Consider the following 18506-nt stretch of genomic DNA (forward strand, 5'->3'; position numbering starts at 1 on the left):
TTGTATTTGAGATACTACAAACTGCAATTTCCTGGGAAATGGCTCATGGATACTGAGAGGTGTCCCCTCAGAAGAATTGTTCTACCTGAACCGTTGGTCGTGTAGTGTGCTTCACATAGCAGATTGTTCCACTTAACAGCTAATGTAGCCCAGATAAGCAGTAGAGACTATGAGTTGGGCCACAGAAAGCACTGATCTACATTTACAAACCACCTATTATTTGTTCTACGAACATTTCTTAATTTACCCTCTCAACAGTCCATTGTCTTCATTTCATAGTTTTTTTTTTTTTATGGCTGCTCTGCTTGATTGAGATATTTTTTTTTTAATTTCTTTTTTTTCCCAATCAATTTTCAGCATTTACTCAACGCAGGTCCTTGAAGATCACTAGCATTAGCTGTTATATTAGCAATGGGACAGAACGAACCTTGTTACAGCAACAAAGCGAGCGATCTGCATTAGTAAAGTTTAGTCTTTCATAATTAAAATATCTGGTGATCATAATACTGACTTGATACGTCGTAGCAGCTCAAGCGCTTATTATTATACTCCCCTATTGACTATGAAGTAAATGCTTTGATGTTTTGGCAATGATATAACATCATTTCTACATCATTACTTTTCTTTTCTTTGATCTTCCGGAAGAAAAAAAAAATTGAAAAATATTCCGGAATTGCAAAGTAAAAAAAAAAATATATACCTTTCAGAGAACAGATGGATGTATAGTTTTTCAGCAACTGTGACTCTGTTCATGAATAGCAATGGTATTTCACACCATGTCGCACCTGATAATTTTTGATGTAGAAATGTAAAATCTGGCATCATTAAATGCGAACACTATTTGGACAGAGACAACATCATCATAAATAACAAATATTGATGGCTACAAAATTTCCAATCTGCAGGACTTTCCGAAACTTGGGATTTTTTGGTTAGCAGCTTTTACTTTGTGTGATGACAACAAGGAAGCGGAACAGTCACCTGACCAAAACCTCCAATCTGGTTCACAGGGAAAATTTTGCAATGTACAGCGTGTGCTATCTGCATCAGATTAGATTTCAAACAGGTTTTGCATTTTACAACGGTGTCTAGAAATACAATACATTGTTTTCAAAAAACGTAAAACAAAGAGAATTACACATTATGTATTTAATGCAACCTCATTGTGTATCTTAGCTTTTCAGCCAGCGAGGTTAAGACTAATGTTAATTTACATCTAGCAACAGCGCATTTAAAGAACAATATCGCTAATTAGACGTATTCTTTATCCTTGAGGGAGAATGATTGAGGATTTGAGTAGAGCTGTGATGTCGCAATAAACTAGTATACCCATCTGTGTCCCAAGGCCTATTTCTACTCCCGTGCTCGCACAGGCGACATTAGGTGCATTGTGTCTGTATCACGTGACAGACGCATTGTGTCGCGCGGCATCTCTGCGGGCCCACTGCAATACGTGCTGCACACACAAGACACAAATTGGCGCCGCGCGTCGAATAACAAACACATCATCTCTGGTGATTGCTCCATTTAATCACATGCTGTGATAACATACACTACTTTCACCGGCTAATTTCCATAAAATGCAGCAGAAATTCCACCCTGTGATGTCCGAGCCAATATCAGTTCTCCATCACCCCTAACTTGGAATGAAACCGCAGCACATTTCCAAAACAAGTAGTTGTGTGCGAGTTTAAAGGCAAACCAGAAAGAGCAACAGATATTCAATGATGCAGTTTGGAAAAATAAGGGATTAATTACATTGGTCAACAAATTTTTAGATTTTTTTTTTAAATCAGAGATTCGAATAAACTTTCAAGATGGTTTCTTTGTACTGATTGAACTGAAAAACTAAAAAAACATTTTTCCCAAGAGCCATCTCCATACTGAACTCTCGCACAAAACTACCCTTACCTTGTAGAACTGCAACATTATGTGTTATTTATTTAATTTCACATTTATTTTCTATTTAATCATTTAATATTTCATTAATTTAATTGATGTATTTAATTAAATTATTTGTTATATTGCACTGGAGAGGGGAGCTCTCCAATCTTGTGGTACACCGAGTACAATGACAACAAAGGGTATTCTGTGTTCTGATTCTGTCCTCATATTTCTCTAGCACATCAGGTTTTCATAATAATAATAATAATAATAATAATAATAATAATAATCTTGGTCGACTGGTTAGCACGTCCGCCCCACAATGCAGAGGTCGAGGGTTCGATAATAGCCCTGGCCTTGCGGTTTTCTCCGGGTACTCCAATTTCCTCCCACATTCCAATAACATGCATGGTGGATTGATTGGCCACTTTAAATTGACTTTAGGTGTGATTGTGACTGGTTGTTTGTCTTTGTGTGTCCTGCGATTGGCAGGCAACCAGTTCAGAGTGTACACCCCCTATTGCCCCAGCTGGGATAGGCTCCAGCATACCCACGACCCTCAAAGCGGCTTGGATAATTTTATAGAGCAAACTTATCACAAACAATGAAAATATTTCAGAAACCTGATGTGCTTGAACAAAGTAGACATTTTTTAAATCGGCATCAAAAATACATTTAGGAACACTAAAAGCCATCTCTGATTAAAATTTGTGTTAATCAGTGTTATTTTCAATTTCATTTAATTATGTCATTGCTTCTAATAACAATAATAACAATAATAATAATAATAATAATAATACCAATAATACCAATGATACCAATAATAATAATAATAATAAGAAGAAGAAGAATGAGAATAATGCATCAGATTAAAGTACAATATTGATCATAATCTTTCCTCTTTAAACTTCATAACTTATATTTTTAGTTTTTTTAGGAGGTGGGGGCTGGCACAGATTAATGGCATCTTTGTTCATTTTAATTGGAAAAGATTTGAAATACGAATGTCACAGAATAAAGTAAAGTATCATCCCAAGACACCACCAGCCTTCATAGCGGCCATGATGAGCAGAGACAAGATTGGAGCAATCTCATTGGTCGCTAACTGAAAGTTTGGATGTTTTGTCAATTCCATGTCATCTTCAGCACATTGTTGCTTTACTCAACATTTTTATCGTCTTACTGGAAAAACTTCCAATATTTTCGTCTCCATCAGATTACAATTTTCTGTGTTTGAATTCATGTTTTATTCATATAGGAAATAAGGACAGTTGAAAAATCTTGCAGTCACAACGAGTAAAAAAACCCCAAAACACTAGAGCTGCAGCAACTTTTAAATGGATCCAATTGAGGTTTTGATTGTCCCCCCCGCCCCCCCCCCCAAAAAAAAAGCAGGCATAGTGTTTGCTTTTTTAAATGGAAAACCCAGGCTTCAGGGGTCAAATTGAGGTAGAATACTTTTTAATGGCCCATGAAACCAAATAGAAACTTTTCATTGTTCTTGCAGCACTCCAGTGTCTGTGTGGGTGTGTGTGTGTGGGGGTGTGTGTGCGCGTGTGTGTAAAACTGTGCGTTAAAGGAATTAGCAGGCGACTCGCGCAATATGAATTCACACTTTGTCTCACATGTCAGTCACTGGCTCAGAGTGGCGGCCCATCTGTGCACGCATCCTCTTCACAAAGCTGCAGCAGAGGGCGGAATTTCCAAGCGACGACAGGGTACAATGGGACCAGTCGGAATTGTCATATTTCACCCTTTCTGTTGTTTTGGCGCATGGTTTGGTAAGTGAAGACAGACTACTAATCATAAGGATCAAGATAATAATAACAACAGTAAATGTAATGGATGGAGCCATTTTCATTAAAAAGAAAACAAAGCCATCCTGATGAGTATCATGAGTATTGTGCGCCATGTGGACGCAGGCCATAAGGGGCCATGCCCACCCACTGAGATATTCCCCAATAGAGGCACGGATATCTGTATTATTATTTTATCATACCATTGTAGCTATTTTTGTATCGTGAAATACAAATGCTGAATTGATTATCACAAAGACATTGAGAATATAGATAAACTGTGGTGTGATTTTGTTTGACGGCCAGACTTATCTGCAACAGCCGATCACAGCTTGACTGAAATTAATAGTAGATCCACAGGGTTATATTTAAGGAATGTCAATGTTGGCAGGCGAGAGTTTTTCGGGGCGGTATTGTTTAATTTGGCAAGCCATGTCTGCAAAACACCGTGGCCACTGTGGTAGCAGTGAAAAACTCAACTTAAATGTAAAAAAAAGATCATGTTGTTTACTATTTCAGAAAATAAAATGTATGTGGTCATCTCTACTTATATCCAGATCGGCCTCTAAAAATATTGCCCATTTTGTATTTTATGGAAGAAACATTTTCCCCAGTGACATGGAGAGGAAAAAGCCATTTGCCATCAAATCTGCAATACTTGTGGCATCACACTAATATTTATTACATTAGTGCCCGCAACTAAAGAGCTATTTGAACCCATTTCCTAAAAAGAAACCACAGGAGCTACAAACCAATTAAAATGAAGATCAATTTTATTTTGCAGTTTTTCTTTCAGTTCTGCTGCAGACACCTGCTGGCCCATTCGAAGCAATATGTCAGCACATCCACCATATTGGAGGTGGACATTATATTCATCAGAAAATCAGCAAATAATATTCAGAAAATCGAGTTAGAATGACATAATGCAATCAAAAGCAGTAGTTGGGTAGCAATCAAATGAGTTCTGCCTTGATAATTCTCCAAGCAGCAAGTGAACGAGGCATCATCACAAACAGTTTCACTTTGTCACATCCAATATGGCTGCAGCGCTGGTCTACTCAATAAGGTGTTGATGTTTATTATAATACTAGCTGTTGTAGCAAAGTGCGCTATTCAAGACGATTGAAATGGAGTGGCAGTTGTATGTGAATATATCCAAATATGTGGAGCAAATGAAGTGATCTCTGCAATAATTACACCCCAATCCCCAATAATGTATTACATGTGGTCCTCTTAAGGCTGGGCTCTGGTGATGGGTCTATGTGGACATGTTTTTGTTGCACATAATTACAATCAATTAAAAGTTCTGATTTAATCTTGCAGATAGAAAGCTTCGTCCACCATTCAGTGGCGCCCAAATCTAACCCTGAAGGCTGCAAGCGTTTGTGTGTCTACTCTGTCAATGCGCTGTTTTACAAGACTGATAAGAGGATCAACCCACTCATAGCACACCTAATTCCTCCGTCCTGACACCTGACTTGAGGACGCAAGCCAAAGCAAAATGCAGTGCAAACTCAATATTGCTTTCAGAGAGTATCACTACAAGAGTTTTTTGGGGAGGAGGAGCCAGTATAGAACACCTAACTGTCGACCATGAGTATGATCACGTCACAGATGGAAAAATGGAAGAAAGAGTGAACAATTGTTGGGTGATATAGTCTGATATGGCAGCCATGTGGACAGTGGCTTAGTGCTGAAACAGCCTCTTTAGAGCGCTTCGTTGTCACGGTGTGAAAAAGCCCAATGGCGACCTAGCAGCCACCGAGTCATTAAGCGAATATAGTTTTGCGGCTCCAACATGCAGTGTGAAGGCATAAGACAAATGCTATACAAAGTGGATTTAATTAAGTAGGTCGCAGTATAGGGATTTGTTTGACAGATGAGTGGGGAGGATTAAATGCCCATAATTTTGAAGCCTCATTGTATATACTATACTTATGTATTCTGCCATTCTAATGATTCAAATTTGGCGGTGTTGTGTGTCAAGTCCAAAGTTGATTTTACTGGGACTAGAAACATTTTATATTTTTGCCATGTCTACATCAAGAACCAGCTTGATTTTGGATGCCATCTAGTCAAAGAAGCTTTCAAACTTAAACACTATTGATTTTGTCATTAAATGTTGGTTAATTTCCACACTGAGCAGTTACCTGCATGGTTAAAACAATGGTCAGGAAATTTTAATCAGTTATCTTATGTTTTCCTATATTTCTGACACTGATTTAACAAGAGTCTTTACTATTTTCCCTACACATCAAGTTTTTCATTTTTTGGTTTCAAAGCCTGACCTATGAAAGCTTGCACATCACATACTACAAAACAAATTGTATTATTGCTATTATTATTATTACTATCATTGTTGTTGTCGTTATTAACCTGATGTGCGCAAAAGAAAGTCAGAGCAGATTCAGACTCCGTGCAAAGAAAAATAAATCTGAGAAATTTTACTTTTAGAAATGTTAGTAAAGATTTGTTGACCAGTCTAATCGTAAAAGAGGTCGGCTGGAGACTATCACCGTGTTCAAGTTCTCTTGACCATGACTCTCAGCCTTTTAATGAACAAACGAAGACGCAACACTATGAATGTGAATGTCAATATGGACACTTGCACTGTCGATAATGGATAAATCACAACCGTAATTGCCAACTAATTAGCCCCAGCACCCCAACAAATCTGGTCACGATTCTCTCGCTGTCAGATGTGGCTTGCACTCCTGAAGGGAATCATCTCATTACAAGGATGAATATGATGGAAGCTATTAAGTCCAAATGGATGCAGTGAAAAAGGCCTTTTGTGCTAATAATCCAATAGAGTACAGAATTGACATGCACTCTTCCTCTTCTTGTGATGAAATAGAAAGATGCCAATTTAATTAAAGTCACTGCAGGCAGCGATGAACAGGCCCTAAAAACAAAGTTTCAAGAAAATTGCTGCTGAGTGGAGGTATTGTGTCAACAAGTTTATGCCTATAAATTGCTTGAGGGCGGAGCTTTCATCACACACAAGATGTTCGCTCTTAGCTCAGTCAAGTTATCACATTTTAAACAAATGTTGTTCCCATGCACAATGATGAAAATTAGAATATCTCACAATGTAGCATCATCCATCTGTTTAGCATAAATAGTACAAATTTGGTAGCAGTTGGATGAAATCGGCGAAGCTTAATCAGACACCATGATGAGCTAGCTGGTCTCCTTTCCTCCATGCATGGAATGTAAATTTGATGGCATCAGTTGCGCTCAAACATGGTTGGATTTGACCTCATAAATCTTCACGGCATATTCAATCGAAATAGACTTTGTAGAATGGGAGGTGGCATGCGTCTCCAAGTGTTTACAGGTTTCTACAGTATGTACGGCGACTCTATGCAATCTACATATTGGTGATGACGACCCACCTCGCAAAGTCCAGTGAATAACACACAACTAAAGTTACCTTACTATTTGTAGCTAACCAATGCAGATTTCTGAGAGGGAATCGCCACAGGCTCTTTTTTTTTCCAAGTGAAGCCGCAATTATGCTATTCATTTTGATGATGTATGTAAGCCGTGCAAGGCTTCGAATAATGGCTCGGGTTGCAAAATAAGGTGATTTTCTCCCTGTGTACAAAAGCTTGTTTACTGTGTAATCATCTACAAAACCTGGCCCTCTTGAGAAAAAAATCTGAACATTCAAAAGCCGTTCACAGGCGCTTGATTGAGGGTGTTCGTAAAAACGTTCATCAAGCAGAAAAACACTACGTTCGCATGCACGTTCGCCAAAAATATGAACGAGTTCATGAAACTTCGTTCATTGAACTCCTTCAGGTACAGCACTGCATTTTGGGGGGTTTAAGACAATTTTAAGGGATCTGCGGCTCCCCTAAAATAGGCCGAATGGCGCCACTGCTTGGTTGAAACTTGGTAGCAATTCAACAAAATCCCTAGGGTGAATTCATATTAGAGAGACCCCTCTAAAAATTAATCTACAAAGTAAAGAGGCCATTAAAAAAATGGCAGAATTATATATTATAGATTATTTTTTGTCAGTCAGCTCAAACCTTCCAAATTCACATGACAAGGACCAAGATAGAGAAGAGTGGAACTTATCCAGCTTGTCTTTTTCTCACTCAGAATACACAGCTGATGCCAAGGAGCTCAATTGTACATCTTTGGCTGCACGTCCGGCGAGTGAAGCCATCCGCGGCTTATATTCATGGGTGTAAATTTGTGTTCGCCGCCATACACACATTCATCTATCTCGACATGTTACCCAGCAATTCAACCAAACCCACTCCAAATGCCCCAAAATGCTGGCCTCCATGAAGAGAATTGCATCTACCTGGTCAATGCGGTGGAATTGTACGTGACTTAAAGTGTAGCATCAATACGTTGCTGAACAATGCACGACAGCAGCCACAATATGATGTCCACTCACAATACGATGACATCCTATAACTAGAACCTATCCCATCTTAATTTAGGCCTTTTTTACAGGTTCCAGAACAACCTAGCTTGTTAGCCTGGCCTGGCAAGCCTCCATTACTTCTCCATTCCAACAAGAAAACTTATATGAATGTTTATCTGAGTTTTTGCAGAATTGTTTGGGTTTGCGAAAAAAAAGAAAGCATTTTAATGGCCATCAATCAATTATATCCAGATTATCATTAATCCCTGGTGGGCCCACTCCATATTCCCCGTGAATAGTGTAAAATGAACCCCAAAAAAGGGTTAAATTAACGCTATACTTTAGGAATCAAAAAAGCTTTAGCGCAGATATGTGGATGAGAAGGGAGACGAGTGGGCAGCGTGAGTTGCGCAACAGGTCAGAAGTGCCCTTATAGGGCAGGCAAAACATGCAGTTGCAAAATGAAACAGATTCCCCTTTTAATTTACCTCCTCAACATGCACTTTCACAACAAATACATTTTTACATGTTGTCCCAAATTTTTAAAAATAGGTCAGAGGATGTGAGCTCTTAAAGAATGTAAAGAAATGTTCAAAACCTTTTCTTCCTAATACGCTGGACGACAGCAATGAGAAATTAATTTATAAATATTTTTTAGAATATTAAATCAAATGTTGGGGGCGTGCGCTTAAGGCTAAACATATTTCTGACGGTGCTATAGCCCCCCTTCCTCCGGTGTAGCATCGCTGACCATTTAAAATCGATCACAATGTGTTTAGTGTAATGAATTTTTATGATCATCATTTAACTTGCTGAATCTGTTTTTATATTGCCCAGCTGTGCGTGTTACCACGACAACGGCGTTGTGAGCCGTCAGTCTGCACAATTCAGCGCGTTCTCGACCCCATCAGCAGGAACCTCATGACTTTCTCGCACCGGCCTCGCGTCACCCAAACTGGTGTGGCTTTCACCGGACGTCCGTGAGTGACGCCGCTGACGTGCCACCGCGCGCCTCGAAATCCATTTTTCATGCGGCGATGACGAGCCAACGCCACTTTATTACATATGAAAGCGCACCGACACGCGGGCGCCCGCCGGGCGCATGCGAAAGACCACGACGACTTTTGTGGACTCTCAACAAGAAGAAGGAGAGATGCTCGCAAGTTTAGAAAGCGGCAGTCGGGAAGATGCAAGCAGCTGCACCAAAAAGTGACAGGGCAACTAACGAGCAACTCAGCAAGGTTAGTTTGGATTGCAACGGCTGGGAAACAGAGAACACTGTAGATTAGTGTAAGGGAGTAAAAATAAATGCAAACACCATCGTAACACTGTACATTGACACGAGGGCGTAAGTACATTTAAAATTAAAGGAAGTACATCACAATATTATGAAAATAAAGTACAATTTTTATTTGCTTCTAGTTTGCGATAGAGCAAAATCTGGTATTCATCCGATACAAAGTAAACACCAATTATTCTAAAATGTATTTTGATGGAGGTTAAGATGGATGAATCAATAAATTGTTGATTCAGAACTAAATTGCATGACATTTAAGCTTCATTTTTTTAAATATATTTTTTCACAATTTTATTGCTATTACTAACTTTTAAAACCATGGACAGATTTTAGCAAAATTTATAGAGTGAGTTGAAAATACTAGCCTAATAAAAGGTTATTTTTTAAACAAAGAGCTCATAATCAATCAAGTATTTTAAGTGTGATTCTTATTTTGTTTGTGTTGTCTTTTTTACTTAATTGCTTTATTTTAATACTACTAAAGTCTTAGATTTTTTTGCCCATTTTAAAGGGAAATAGGGAGCAGTGAAATGATCCTTGTTAATGGTTCTGTTCAGCACAATATACACTTGCGGAGTCTCTTCACATACATTGCACTGGTCTGCATAAAAAAAGTGTAAACGAGTTTGTTCATGAATTTCATACAAATTGATATTATTTATCCACTAAAGCTAAGAAAACAAGTAATAAAAAACTACTCTTGGAAAGCTGGAAGCGTGTAACAGAAAAACTGGAGCAAATGTGGCAAAATGAATGCTATCACTGTTTTCAGTGCGAAAAACTGATCTAGAAAATAGTATTCTTGTTTATTTTTTATGCAGACCAGTATTATTATGTATTATTTAAGTACTTAAAGTGAGCCTGAGAGAAAAAAATCATTTGTACATTTGTTTTGTTGCACTTGTTCTATACATATATATATTTTGAAATTTAATTGATCAATATTTTTTATGTATTTTTTCATGGGAGAATGTGTTTTCAGGACATGCAATACAAAAATAAAAAAAATTGTTCACTTCTTGACTAACTTTTAAAAGATAAGTAAAAACGCAACACAGATGTCGAGAAGGATAAGAAGCTGGCACTCTTAATAGCTGGCCAATCTAGTGCAAATACCTCCAAAGCTTTGAATTCAAAGAAATACTGGCCTACTTGACAAAACACCAGCAGCACATACAAGAAACTGAACACTAATTTCTTGGTATCAATATTTGAATCGATATCTTCGCCACTGTTGAACTTTAATCCATAGGTGGGAAAACCTGAAGCCCACGGGTGATATGCGATCAATAGTTGTGATGTCAAATGCAATGTATGAAGCATTACAATGACGTGGACTCACCCTTTTTATTTACTTTCTAGATTCCTCCCACCGCAAGAGTCCACAAGGAGCCGCTGAAGTCAACAAAAAATATCCGAGTGGCAGTCCATCGTCAAACATCCCTGCCATCGAACCCTCCGTACAAAACGAGACTTGGGTTCCCACAAATTCCCATGACTCAGCAGAAAACAATCTCGACGCCCGCCAAACAAATCTGTGCTCGAGTGAGTACATGTCTGCGGATAAATCGCTATAGGTTGGAGTTTGTCTCTTGAAAAATGTGATCGGCTGTTCAATAATACGGATGTAACGGTACCGATGTCACGATCCAATATTAGGACGTTATGAACTTCACAATACAATAATTATCACGGTATTGTGGGGGTGTTTGACGATGTAAAAAAAGCTCCTGACAAAAACCCGCAATGAGATAAAAAGCTCATCATATTAAAAAAATAAAAAAGCCAAATGTTTTTGTATATAATGACAGCAATTGCAAAGAAATAGTCTTGGCCAATCATTTTGGTGTCATGTCTTCTTATGCCCACAATAGATTTATTTTTCATAAGCGCGAGAGCAAGACTGAGTGTATAATGAAGTCAATTCTGGAGGCACTGCCCAAATGGTAAACAACGGGGAATTGTTGGTGAATCGTGGAAATTTGATTGCCAATTCAGCTAATTAAAGCCAGCTGAGGCACTAGCAAGACTCAACTTCGACAGACATTTTAGTCAGCGTGTTCCCAAAACAACCATTACCTAGACTTTCTCCTGGAAGTGATGCTGTGGTAACTTATCCTTCAGCTCACTCCTACTTCCTGTGTCCCATGGACTGAAGGCCCTCCAGACACGTACGCACACTCACAATAACTACGTAATCCCATTGTATTGCCTTCCTTTGGCTCCCACATTTTTCTCCCCCGTGATGGACCAGGTGTGTGTGGCTGGGTTAGTCTTGAAGTGTTTTGACTGCTAGTCAGCGCTTGGGGGCCATGCTCCACCCCGCCATTTTTTTCCCATTCCCCCTTTACACATGAACGTCTTAGATTTATGCTGTAATTCGTTAGGTTCTAAGCGCTGAGGGTTTTTCTAGGTTCAATCCATGCCTCCTTAAAGGGGCATATAGCTCGAGCCTTATTTTTTACCCCCATCACCCTGAGTCTTTTCTTTTCTCAAACTTAAGAATTTGGGGCGCCGCAGTGGTGAATCGACGTTCTTTTCCAATCTCTCTTGGTCACTGTTTTTTATGTTTGTTGGACCGGTTGTGCCTGTTGAGACAATTTTGTTGCTCTGTACTTTTGTGCGTTTACAATGACAGAAAAGATCTGTCCGTAAATTATCTGAACCGCTTTTCCTCACAAGGGTCGCTGTTGTGCTGGAGCCTATCACAGATGTCTTCGGGGTAGACGCTAAACTGGTTGCCAGCCGGTCACAGGGCACACAGACGAACAATCATCTGCGATCACAAACACACCTAGGGAGAATTTAGAGTGTCCAATCAACCTACCATGCTTGTTTTTGGAATGCGGGAGGAAACCGGATAACCTGGAGAAAACCCACACAGGCACCGGGAGAACATGGAAACCTCACATAAGAACGCCCGACCCGAATCGAACCCTACACCTCAGAGCTGTGAGGCCATTGTGCTAATCAGTCGGCCGCAGTGCCACCCAACAGGAAAGATGATGTAGAAAAAAAAATGTTTTGATGGCATTTGCCGGTTATCGGTTTGCATCATAGATCTGATTGCGTTATTGAATATCACACAGTTGGGCCAAAAGGATCTACTATATGGAAGAACAATACGTTGACTGATTATTATAAAGTGTTTGTATAGCAGATTTGCAATAATTTCATTGTATATTGGGTTGCTTCCGGGTAACAGAAATTCAGCTCTGAATAGGAGTCTCGTACATGTAGGTTCAAAACAAGGCAATGTAACATAACCTTCTATACATAAACACAGATGGAATTGTCAATGATTAATAATTGATAAACAGATGAATGAAGGCCTCCTTAATCTCTTTTAATGCTTCTCTACTCAGATAAACAAAAGCTCTTCCAGGAACAGAATCCTCACTCCCCAATCGCAGTGCAGGACTCCCGAATGTAAGTGCCTCTAATGCTGTTTCGATATTCTCTGATACCGTTGGAGCGAATATGGGAATCACAATGCATTCTGACACAGCGGTTCTCCGGGACACCAAACGATGCCTGACACCATACGAGCAGAACGAAATCAAGGAATACCGCTACATATGGTACGTGGGAGAAAAGGCCAAGAAATTGCGACGCTCAAAAGATTCCACATCGGGGACGGAGGTCGAGTCCTTCGACGACTCCAAAGGGTTCTACAAAGTGGTGAGCATCCATGCTTTGTAGATTCTTACGCCCAGAAGTCTACCGCCAGAAGTCATGGAATTGTAGAATAAATATTTTCTTCGCAGAGGGCTGGAGACCACCTGGCCTACCGCTTTGAGGTGTTGGGGGTGATGGGATCAGGACTGGCTGGAAAGGTGCTCAAATGCAGGGACCACAAGACCATGACGCTGGTTGCCATCAAGGTCTTTCGAAACACTGCAGAGTAAGACAACACCATATGTTCTTTCTGTAGTGATTTATGCTAACCAAAAACTAGCGAACCTATGTACCAATATCATGGGTAGGGCGGGGATACACTTAAATTTTTAAAATGCTATCTGATTTTGAAATTGCCATACAACACACATAAAAAAAGCCTACTGCTCTTATGGTGGCATACTTATATATAGTGTATCTCCTTCGACAACCGTATGTCTCCGCAGTGTAGTACCAAGACCGACCTGCAGGAGGCAGCATGGTACCACTGAGTGAACTACACGACAATACAAAGTAGAAAGAGTTTTAGTTTATATCATTCCATCACAAAGTCCACAGACAAACTCTGTTGACCACATACACAAGGACCGACTGTCCGTAACTTCCGCTTACAACCCAGGCTAAATGTAGCTCCTAACACACATACAAAGACTCATATTAGCCAGTGCATTGGCATAATTCAAATATGTAAATTTTGCAAATGGGCATGGTTTCAATGTCTTGTTCCATTGTATGCCAGTGAAATTATATAATTTCTGCTTCAAGAGGTCATAAGATGGCACAGACAGAATTGGACAATCTAAAGGTCCTGCAGCGACTAGACAGGACCAACAAAGCCAACATGGTCCACATGAAGGAGAACTTCTACTTCCGCAGTCACCTCTGCATCACCTTTGAGCTATTTGAGTGAGTTCAGGACTTTTAGAGACTTTTCCTATGATTAACAAGACCTGTTAATTAACAGTTTAATGCACTTATTTTTAGAAAAGACCTCCATAAAGCCTTAGCGGAGAGTAAATTGCGACGATTGTGTGAGACTGACATCAGGAAATACGCCATTGATGTGCTCAAGTGTCTGAAAGTGCTCAAAGACGTGCAACTCATCCACGGTGACTTGAAGCCGGTAAGAGAAGAGCAAAAAGAATTTGTCCAAACTAAAATATATGCTGATCCTTACATATTGATAGAGCAGGCAAGTTTATGGGCAGAGCAGACAGTAAAATACTGCATCTACAGTTTTACGAGTGCAACTGCCTCCCCAAACCGTAAATAACAACGTTGTAGTCCGATAGAGAGATGAAGACTGACTCGACAATGTTTTCTTGTCAAAAGAAAAAAAAAACAGGGCTTTGTTTCAAAAGAAAAGCCACTATGTTAATGGGGGTACTAAAACATGGACCAATTGAACCAAATGCTTAAGTATTTATACTCGTGCCAACAGTGTTAATATATTTGTTTATTGTTTTCTGATGAAAAAAACCCCAAAACCTTTGGAAACATGTTCCTAATTGAACAGGACTGTTAAGTAAATTCCTCCATTCAAAATAGAGGAATGTTTTTTATATCAAATTAATGTTGGATTGACATAAAAATCATTTAATTGCTGTCATATTGATGTTTAATTGAAATCACATGTCCACTGCGAAGTACTTCAACATGGATCAACTGAACCAAATGCCAAGTATTTATATTTGGGTCTCATAACATTTTGAAAGACAGGCTCTTAGGTGAACAACATTAAGTAAATTAAGTCAAAAGTAAGAGAGACAGCTCTGAGGACAAACCTTGAACTCTATATGTAACGGAGAGACTATGAACCATTTAAACATGCTGCAACGTCGGGATATCTCAATCAACATTTGTTTGCACCCGAATCTGAGTCACTTGATTTTGAGGAACTCCATTTACAATGAAACAACTATGAATCATTTAACGAGCTGCGATCTAGCCAAAAAAAGTGCTATTGGATTTTGTAGGAAAATGATAAATATTACAAATTGGATATCATTTATTTAAATCATGTTGTTTGATTACTTAAGGAAAACATCCTGTTGGACAAGGAAAACAATGCAGCAGTGAGTGACTTCGGAGGGAGCATCTTTATTAGAGGTGAGACTACTATATGGTGAGACATGAGCCCAGTAAAGCCATTTGCAGACCTTTTATGTTACGGTTAAGACATCCAATGTGTCTTATCCGCCCACAGGTCGGCCCACAAATCAGACGCTGGCGTACATGGCTCCGGAGCGTCTCCTCGGCAGGTGTTGCACCACAGCCGCGGACATGTGGAGCCTAGGCTGCACACTGGCTCAGCTCGATTGGGGCCTATTTCTCTTCAAAGGCAAAGACAAAGGCGACATTTTCAACTGTATAACGAGGGTAAATATAAGCTCGTACCATTTTACTCTTGAGAGTTGGACTGCCGCCATTGTCAGGATCTTGAATGTTCCTTAGGTGCTGGGTCTCCCACCATTAGACTTACTGGCTGCCGCAAGCAGGAAAAACTACTGTATCGGTGAGGCTTATGAAGCTTATTTTAACACAATCTTTGGTGCAAGAATGTTATCATGATCACATACCCACCCAATTTTCCAGACGGCTCTGACTCTGAAGACAAAAAGCAACCAAAGACCCCTCTGGCCACCAGACTGAAGTCGAAAAATCCAAAGTTTCTGGACTTTATTCGGTGCTGTCTCGAGTAGGTTCACCCACTCTTAGCGAAATTTCTTCAACAACCTTCAAGTAGTCAAAGTGTGGTGCACAGAATTGTTTGAGGGTCTATTAAGTGCTTGTGCATCGCTGAGCAGATACGATGCAACAAAGCGGCTCACCCCGGAGAAGGCTTTGCGACATCCGTGGATCAAGCAGGCAACCAAACATACATGTGAGTCCACCGCAACACATCACTGCTTGCATGTGTCTTATATTTGCGCTAAGTGTTAAAAATGTCAAGATTTGTTGTTCGTGAGTACAGGTTGGAGAGAGACTGAAGTAGCCACTGATTGATAAACTACGATGATTGGAACTTTTGTATTCACAATACTTTAGATAATTGATTTTCTGAACGCAGTCCTTGAGTGTAATAGTAAGGCTGCCTAGGCTGCTAGAAAACACTCTTACCTACTCAACCCATTTGGAACTTAAAAGGTCTGACCTTTAAGGGTTCCCAGTCTTCAGTCAATGTGGCGGTGAGGTTGGTACATGGATATGCTCTGTGAGTCCTAACTTTGACTTCCAAGGGCGTTCCGTTGCATGTTTCCTAGTCAAATCAAGAAATGTACAACGTCCCAGTTTTCTGGAACACAGCACAAGTGGCTAATATGATTTGACAACTATCACAATCATCTATGTAGGCAAAAAAAAAAAAAAAAACTGCTTAGTCTGATGTGATCCATGGACTGGGTTGTTTTCAGTGCCATGTGCATACTGTTAGTAAATTTTTGAAACTGGCAAGTAGGTAGTATTCCAGTTGGACCTTGGGAGACAAAAACAACTGACAAGGTACAGTCTGACATTTATAATTCCAGCTGACATTGTCTTTCTGCTGATTATGGGAAATCAATACAAGGCAATTGATTCAATGGATGCAACATGTAGGAATCAATTAATGGATCATAATTGTGGCGATTGTGGGGAACTGACTGTTAATAATTGAATATTTAAGCAATTGAGAAAAATTGAGGGCACCATTTGGTTGCAAACAGCAGAGGTACTGTTGATTTCACCAACTCAACCTGGCCCTGGCAACAAAACAATATAATATGCTCGGTATTGTTGCATCGACAGTTGTCAACAGTCTTGAAAACTTGTCTTTTTTGTGTTTCACTTTGCTCAGATAACAGACCGACGATAAGCAGCTTACTAAAGAGAGAGAAGATTCCACCGCCAATGTTGCAGCCAGTGACACAATTCAAATAAGCTCTTCAGATCCATGAAGGACTGGATGTCCTCTCGAAGACGGGCTTTTTCTTTCCGTACATCTTAACACGCCTAAACTGACCAATCAACCTAAAAGTGTAAAAAGACTATAAAGGCTTTACTGACGCGTTTGTACAATGTTGCTCGTCACCATTTGTCTCTTAGGAAGTAGCTCAGGAGACTGCTTTTATAAAATGATTGACATAGTTCCTTGGTGGCTTAAGAAGAAGTCTTGACAAAGTTACCCCAAGGATCAAGAATTACTGACTTGTTTTGAGTGGGCGGTCCCGGCTCATTCAAATAAGTCCCGACACATGCAGCACTTCAATATAGCACTTTTGACTACGTAAAAAACCTGAACTGTGTATTCAAAAAACATGTGCACGAAAGGATCGTGCACATGTTTTTTGAATACACAGTTCAGGTTTTTTACGCAGTCAAATTCCCACAAAAACTGCACTGAGTATTGCCAAAAAAACGGCTCCCCTTATGTTATATGCTAAAAGACAGCCTTATGTTGGAAGCATGTCAGAAGAAGCTTTCCAAGATGGACACGATGCTTTTTAAACTATAATTAATCCTGTGTTGCCAGCAGCTTCCTCCACAGCACCATGGGTCATTAACTGGTGATAAGAATGCTGGCTTTTGTGTGCAATCACGGTGTGCAAGGTTTGCTGCTGAAGCTGCAAATGAGCAAAGGGGGAGAGTCGCTGAATGCGCCACAAAGTGAATTTAAAACACAACTGTAATTAGGACGACAGGTCGAGCTCCCCGCAGGGCTCGGCAGACGGCGAGATGCGGTGTGCTTGACCTGTGAATTTACAAGTTGAGAGGTAAAAAGGTCAATGAGCCGTCTGCCTGCCAATGAAATGAGCACTTCCTGTGAAGGTTTAAAAGCTTTTGGATTGACTAGATTGTCCATCCACTACACGAAATGGCAAGTTTGAAGAAAATTGTCGGTGAATGTAAAAGGTGGGTCTATTTTCAACTGATTGGATGTCAAAAAAGATGTCCAACAGAAGATTACATATCTGAAATACGGAACACGTGTAAACAAATGCATTAAACCAGAAATTGCTAACTGCGTTGTATTAGACAACATGTAGACATTAAATGTATCATTGCGACACTATCAAATGCTATGTGGCTCTTTGTACTATCAGCTCGACCAAAGGTACCAGCATGTGAAGTAAAATACTGCTTTAAATTGTCCCAAAGCAAGGGGACAAGCAGTGGCAATGGAAAGTCTGATTTAATACTATGAAAATGGTGCTACTGGTTACTAACAGATCCAACAAAACTCAAAACAAATTGAGCTAGCGGTGTAGAAAAGTGCTCCTGCTGTTGAGCTGCAGAGTGAAATAAAGCGGAGACCTCAAGAACAAGCAGTTTGAATCGTAAAGTTAAAAGTAAATCGCTGAAAATGTGGAGGGGTGTGGCTAAAGCGCTTCAACACAATTTAGAGCGCCTTGGCAGCATGGCAAAGGTGGAAGCTCGATGGGAAAAGAGTTAACTTGACAGCCTGTGTGAACTGGTCCTTCGGGCT

At 39.8% G+C, this 18506-nt stretch overlaps 2 protein-coding genes across 13 annotated transcripts in view; one reads left to right on the plus strand and one right to left on the minus strand.

The window, feature by feature from the left end:
* rap1gapb (RAP1 GTPase activating protein b) overlaps positions 1 to 18506 on the minus strand; it is a 106460-nt gene that overhangs the window by 37607 nt on the left and 50347 nt on the right. The gene's annotated exons all lie outside the window — the stretch shown is intronic.
* LOC148327696 (dual specificity tyrosine-phosphorylation-regulated kinase 4-like) lies at positions 9037 to 17279 on the plus strand. The gene is made up of 13 exons (XM_088309632.1): positions 9037 to 9308; positions 10727 to 10909; positions 12730 to 12793; positions 12873 to 13045; positions 13132 to 13268; positions 13808 to 13948; positions 14027 to 14165; positions 15082 to 15151; positions 15249 to 15421; positions 15497 to 15557; positions 15638 to 15740; positions 15850 to 15926; positions 16878 to 17279. The coding sequence occupies exons 1-13, from the start codon at positions 9255 to 9257 to the stop codon at positions 16958 to 16960; spliced, it is 1458 nt and encodes a 485-aa protein (XP_088165758.1). The 5' UTR covers positions 9037 to 9254; the 3' UTR covers positions 16961 to 17279.

Source organism: Idiotropiscis lumnitzeri, chromosome 11 (genome assembly GCF_059441095.1).
Source record: "Idiotropiscis lumnitzeri isolate Australia: NSW breed Sydney's pygmy pipehorse chromosome 11, RoL_Ilum_1.0, whole genome shotgun sequence".
NCBI classification, from domain to species: Eukaryota; Metazoa; Chordata; class Actinopteri; order Syngnathiformes; family Syngnathidae; genus Idiotropiscis; species Idiotropiscis lumnitzeri.

Coding starts and splice junctions, on each gene's coding strand:
- LOC148327696 (XM_088309632.1), top strand. CDS start 9,255: ATGCAAGCAGCTGCACCAAAAAGTGACAGGGCAACTAACGAGCAACTC. Junction 13,949..14,026: donor ATCACCTTTGAGCTATTTGA/GTGAGTTCAGGA, acceptor ACTTATTTTTAG/AAAAGACCTCCATAAAGCCT. Junction 15,152..15,248: donor AGGGAGCATCTTTATTAGAG/GTGAGACTACTA, acceptor ATCCGCCCACAG/GTCGGCCCACAAATCAGACG.